Below are 6,169 nucleotides of genomic sequence, written 5' to 3' on the forward strand. Positions count from 1 at the left end.
AAATATCTTTTCTTATTGGTTTACCAACAGTTTAATATGTAAATAGAATACATGTATTTTTCTTACCTGTGTTATTTTCCACTTTCTTTTCCATTCTTCGTTTTCTTGGCTGCATTCATAGCATACGACCCCTCATTGCGCATAGGACATAGTTATAAAATCAGATGCAACAATTTCAGTAAACTAGATCATTTCTATAACAATTTTTATAATCATTCGGTATATTATAATATTTCAGCAAACCAGACGTCCTCTTACTTACATTATAATTAGTTGCGTAATACACTTAAAATGTCGCATGGTGTTAAAGCCTGCAGTAGCGATCACTCATAGGCTTGACGAGCTGTCACTCAAATATCCAGCCAATCCTGTGCGCCCGAGGAGGCGGGCGTTCCTCGCATTCACCTCTGCTCTGGTGTTTACATGCAAACACGAAATACTTAAGTAACTTCAACATGTCAGCCTCCATAGCACGGGCGACAGTGAGGGCGGTTAGCAGACGGAAAATACTGCCAACGAGAGCTGCTTTAACGCTGGTGAGTGCTGAGTTTGTGTACAACACGATGAAGAAACCGAACACGCATTTAGTTTTCAAATACTCGACGTAGCGTGCCTGACAGTTGCGATTAGCTTAGTTGTCTATAACGTTAGTTGAGTAATAACAGGATAATAATAGACAGCTTCGTCTATTTGGACAGAATCAGAAGGAGATTCAAATATAGCAGCAAGTTAGATCTGACTAGCATTGTGTTTGTGGTGTTCAGGTAGACATCAAGGTCAGTGTTTACGCAGGTTAGCCGTTAGCTGATGCTTGGAGAGCCGAACTTCTAACGTTAGATCTGCCTCGTTACACCTTTCAGATATAATTTTGGACATACTTAACTGTTTTGTCCTTCATCTCTGCTTGTTTGGACTGTCTGGGACAAACAGCAGCAGTTGTTTAGGGTGAGGTCAGGGCTTTTAATGATCTTATCGTTGTTGTTGTTGTGATCAGATAACCGCCCTAGAGTTTGGGCTTGTCGTTATTGACTCCAAAAAATGCAGCATTGCACTGCTGAAACACCCATGTTTATTGAGTACATGCTAAAATTTAAACAGTTTGGCTTCTGGACATGTTTGTACTTTGATAAACCGTACATTAAGCTAGTGAAATCCGTACTTTAAAGGTATTGTGCATGTGCATATGGCACTGTGGGATGGTAATAACATATTTTGTTGATGTCAAAGCAGTTTTCATTTTTAGGATGTGTGTATCAGGTGTTTATATGTAATAAGCAGTCATGTAGCAAATGCTTTTTTATCTCAAATGACTTACAGGAGAGTTTTTATAGTGAGAAACCACAGGTGAATAGATAAAACCATACTTTCCCCTTTTGATTAATTACAGTACATTACCACAGTTGTTTTTTGAAAGGTGATGTTTAAAGGAGTAGTTCACTTTCAGAACAAAAAAATTCGGATAATGTACTCACCCCCTTGTCATCCAAGATGTTCATGTCTTTCTTTCTTCAGTCGTAAGGAAATTATGTTTTTGAGGAAAACATTTCAGGATTTCTCTCCATAAAATGGACTTCTATGGTGCCCCTGAGTTTGAACTTCCAAAATGCAGCTTTAAAGGGCTCTAAATGATCCCAGCTGAGGAAGAAGGGTCTTATCTAGTGAAACGATTGTTGTTATTTTTGTTTTTTTAAACATTCACAATTTATATACTTTTTAACCTCAAATGCTCATCTTGTCTAGCTTGTTAAAACGGACATTTGAGATTAAAAAGTCAAATTTGCAAATTCTGTAAGTGTTGCTGAAGAGAAGAAAAAACATCCTCTTAGCTTTTAAATATATACATTTTAATTGAAATTTACAGATCAAAAAAGAAAAAGTATAATAAAATAAACAGTCAAATGTATGTTTTGGATTATTTTTTTATGAAAAATAATTATGAAAGAAGACACTGCCAAACTAACTTTGCAATTGAAGCAAAAAATATATTAAAAAATGTACACTACCAATCAGACGTTTTTGAATTGTAAAATATTTAATGTTTTTAAAGAAGTCTCTTCTGCTCATCAGGCCTGCATTTATTTGATCCAAAGTACAGCAAAAGTTGAAAAATGTTGAAATATTTTTACTATTTAAAGTAATAGTTTTCTATTTGAATATATTTTAAAATGTAATATATTCCTGTGATCAAAGCTGAATTTTCAGCATCATTGGAAATTATAGAAATAATACTGTTATTTAGCAAGGCTGCTTAAAATTGATCAAAAGTGATGATAAAGACATTTATAATGTTACAAAAGATTTCTATTTCAGATTAATGCTGTTCTTCTGAACTTTCTATTCATCAAAGTAACCTGCAAAATTCTACTCCGCTTTTTTCAACATAATATTAATAATAAATGTTTTTTGAGCAGCAAATCAGAATATTAGAATGATTTCTGAGGGATCATGTGACTGTAGTAATAATGCTAAAAATTCAGCACAGGAATAAATTGCATTTCAAAATATTCAAATAGAAAACACTTATTTTAAATAGTAAAAAATGTTTTAAAATTGTGCTGCTTTTGCTGTACTTTGGATCACATAAATGCAGGCTTGGTGAGCAGAAGAGGCTTCTTTAAAACACATGAACTTACCTTTGAAGATAATAGAATCGGAAAATAAACTATGAACTCCTATACTCTTTCATTTGGTTACATTTTTAACTTTTTTGATTTAGTTGGAGAGTCTTCTAGACATCTTCCATTGTTTAAACAAACTTCTTTTGTATAATTCACTGATATAAATTTGTAGTTAAAAATAATCATTTGAAATTTGTCTTTTTAGCAAACTTTAGCTAATTCACAATTTACATTTTTTCCCCTAATGGATAATAACTTCTGAACTAAATGATGTTGATTTAACATCTGTATTTTGGTGAAAAAAATCATCTGATATAAAACCGTTTTCATATTCATATTTTTGAAAAAAGGGTCAAAAATCTGTCACTGGAGCAGTGCCTTTTCAAAAGGTACTAATATGTGCTTTTTAGATACTAATATGCACACTTTGAGGGCTAAAAAGGTACAAAAGTGTGCCTTTTTGTCATACTATTACAGTGCCATGCTTTCATTTATCTGTCATAAAATGATCACCGAATGTATTCTCTTCATTCTCAGACGCCTTCAGCTGTGAATAAAGTCAAACAACTTTTACAGAATAAACCAGAATATGTAAGTATTAGTTTTATAATTATCCATTAACACCTGCAGCCTCAGTGAGTCATATATATATATATATACACATGTTTTTTATATTCACTTGTCTTCAAACAGATCGGCCTCAAGGTTGGTGTCCGAACCCGAGGTTGCAATGGCCTCACCTATACACTAGACTATACTAAAGAGAAAGACAAATCAGATGAGGAGGTGTTACAAGATGGTGAGTAACACAGTTACAATATTATATCTCATTCACAGTGCTATCCAAATGTTTGAAGTCTGTAATAGGGATGCACCGAATGTTCGGCAACCTAAATTATTCTGCCGAAAATAGCAAAATAATAGCAGAATAAGATGGCTTTGTGTAGAAAAAGCTGCTCTATCTAAAAGCACATGAAAATACCACAATTAATTAGGGATGCACTGAAGGTTTAGCAACAAATTATTCGGCTGAAAATGGCAAAAATAAGCAAAAAAGGCAGAATAAATGATACCGAACAATGATGTGACGTGATCAAATAGAGGCGTGCACTAATGCAGCAAACATGTGGGCAGTGTGGAAACATTTAAAACTGTCAGAGAAAGATGCAAAAATCATTCCAAGCAGCGACAGCGAGAGACTGTTTAGTGTCACATCGCATGTCTTCCATGAGAAGAGAAAGAGCTGGTTGTTGCTGGTTACTGTATGCTGACTGAAATTGCGAAATGACCTTAAACCATTAGTAGATAAACTACAGAAAGTTCTGTTGTCTAATACACGCATGAATTGTATTTATTCTGACAGCTCTGCATGAGCTCCTTAGCCAGGGTTCAAAGTCCAAAGCGTGAGGAAAATCTGTGTGATGAGAATCATTCATAAATCTGCTGCTGTCAACAAAAAGTAGTACTTTCTTGTGGGTTTCTGCCGAAATAAGAGTCAACATTCATAAATGTTTGCATTGTAATTTTACTGTTGTTCTGTAAAATAAAATTAAAAGTAAGACAAAAATAATGATAACAATCATTCCAACAGCTCTATTATTACATTTATTATAACTTGTCCTTTGCTCAGCAAAGCTGCATTTATTTGTACATTAAAAACACACGCCTGATTCAAGAAAGGGGTCTTAAAAATGGCCAAAGAATATTAGTTTACTAACTTATTAATTTTAAGTTAAATTGTGGTTTGTTGGTAGGCTAAAATGTCTACTAGAATGTTAAAAATGTTCAGTGTTAAATATTTTTAAATGGGTTTGTAATTGATTTTGTTCTTTGAAAAGCAAGGCGAAACTGTAAAAAGCAAATATTGGCTATTTAATTTATGCAGTGGTGAAAATAATTGGCAAAACACATGGGGGGAAAACACGAAAAACTGTGTTCGGTGATCAGCCTTCGGCCAAGAATTTTCATTTTGGTGCATCCCTAGTGTGTAAGGTTTTTCAGTGTTTTTGCAAGTCTCTTTTGCTTACCAAAGTTGCATTTATTTGGTTAAAATCTTTCAAATAAAATCAGCATTTTGTATTGTAATATATTGTAAAATTGAAATTTTTCCAGTGATCAAAGCTGAATTTTTAGCATCATTACTGCAGTTTTCAGTGTCACATGGTCCTTCAGAAATCATTCTAATATGCTGATTTGCTGCTCAAGATACATTTCTTCACTGAAAAAAAATGCTTTTCTTACTTAAATTTTTTGGCAGATTTTTTTTGATTGTTACAAGCAAAAACACACTTAATTTAAAAAAAAAAAAATTATTATTTTTTTTTTTTTACAAAATTAAAAAAAAATCCTTCTTGATTTTAGAATTTTTAGATACTTTGGCTGGAAACAAGACAAAAAATCTAAGTAAGAATTTTGTTTTTGCAGTGCTGATTATTATCATTGTATCACATCAGGTCTCCTTGATGAATCGAAAGTTCAAAAACAGCTGTTATTTGAGATCAAAACCTTTTGTAACATTAATGCCGGCTTTGATCATTTCAATGTGTCCTTGATGAATAAAAAGAACCCCCCAAACTTATAAATTGCACATATGTGCACAGAAATGCGATTGACGTCATATTTGTGGTGTGTTTCTCCAGGCGTGAGAGTGTTCATCGAGAAGAAGGCTCAGCTGACGCTGCTCGGCACAGAGATGGATTTCGTCGAAACGAAACTTGCCAGCGAGTTTGTGTTCAACAATCCCAACATCAAAGGGACGTGTGGTTGCGGGGAAAGCTTCAACATATGAACCTCGCCGCGCGTTTGGCTTCATCTAGAGCTCGAGCCCTCCAGGACATTCAGTCCAGATCCTAGATTCAATCATCCATCTTGAAGATTTGTGGGTAGAGAGCCAGAGGAAGAGACTTATGTTTAGTGGCCTGTTTGGCCATCGTTTCCTGTGCTGCCAGCAGTCACCTCAACGCAAACCCTGCATACAGATACACCTGATCATTTCACTGCTTAATGTGTGTCTCGTGTGTCTCAGAGGAGAGGTCCAGTTACACTCCATGTTAGTGGTTAAAGAGTAATTCATTGCTTTGGTCTCTTCTCAGAGCGTTGTGTATCATCCAGTCGCTCTGTTATGCGTTCATGTTTAGTAATCCAGTTAACGCATTGTTCTGAGGATTATCCAGATGAGCTGATCCTGCTGAATGCCGTAATACAAGCAATGACACAAGAAATCTGCAGTTGCTTCCTCATGGTTTAGTGGATTGTGGACCAGCAGTTCAACTCTGTAACTATTGATGTAATATTCAAAGATTTCCCTGATGTTAAGTGATTATTTGCACTTTCCGCATGCCACTTTTTGCCATTTGCTCTATAATGTGATAAGGTGCAGCACAGGAACTGATGCCAAGTTTTGAAATGCAACTGTTTGACTTGAAGTTGTTTTCTCTTGAGTGTGATATGTACATAACAATGTAAATCCCATCGACTGTCTTTTAACGCACAAATAAACTTCCAATATACTCAAGAGTTCACTGGTTCTTGTTTTTAGTGTCCTGAAGGTG

At 34.8% G+C, this 6,169-nt stretch overlaps 1 protein-coding gene across 1 annotated transcript; it reads left to right on the top strand.

The window, feature by feature from the left end:
* Positions 1-390: 390 nt before the first annotated feature.
* isca1 (iron-sulfur cluster assembly 1) lies at positions 391-5,410 on the top strand. The gene is made up of 4 exons (XM_073841418.1): positions 391-536; positions 3,156-3,209; positions 3,312-3,417; positions 5,258-5,410. Exons 1-4 carry the CDS (start codon positions 456-458, stop codon positions 5,404-5,406), a joined length of 390 nt encoding a protein of 129 aa, XP_073697519.1. The 5' UTR covers positions 391-455; the 3' UTR covers positions 5,407-5,410.
* The last annotated feature ends 759 nt before the right edge of the window (positions 5,411-6,169 follow it).

This window comes from Garra rufa, chromosome 5 (assembly GCF_049309525.1).
Source record: "Garra rufa chromosome 5, GarRuf1.0, whole genome shotgun sequence".
Classification (NCBI taxonomy): Eukaryota; Metazoa; Chordata; class Actinopteri; order Cypriniformes; family Cyprinidae; genus Garra; species Garra rufa.

What these genes read in the sequence shown, in the direction of transcription:
- isca1 (XM_073841418.1), top strand. Translation starts at nt 456, where the DNA reads ATGTCAGCCTCCATAGCACGGGCGACAGTGAGGGCGGTTAGCAGACGG. An exon ending in TACAGAATAAACCAGAATAT is followed by an intron (nt 3,210 to 3,311) that starts GTAAGTATTAGT and finishes GTCTTCAAACAG; the next exon opens with ATCGGCCTCAAGGTTGGTGT. An exon ending in TGAGGAGGTGTTACAAGATG is followed by an intron (nt 3,418 to 5,257) that starts GTGAGTAACACA and finishes GTGTTTCTCCAG; the next exon opens with GCGTGAGAGTGTTCATCGAG.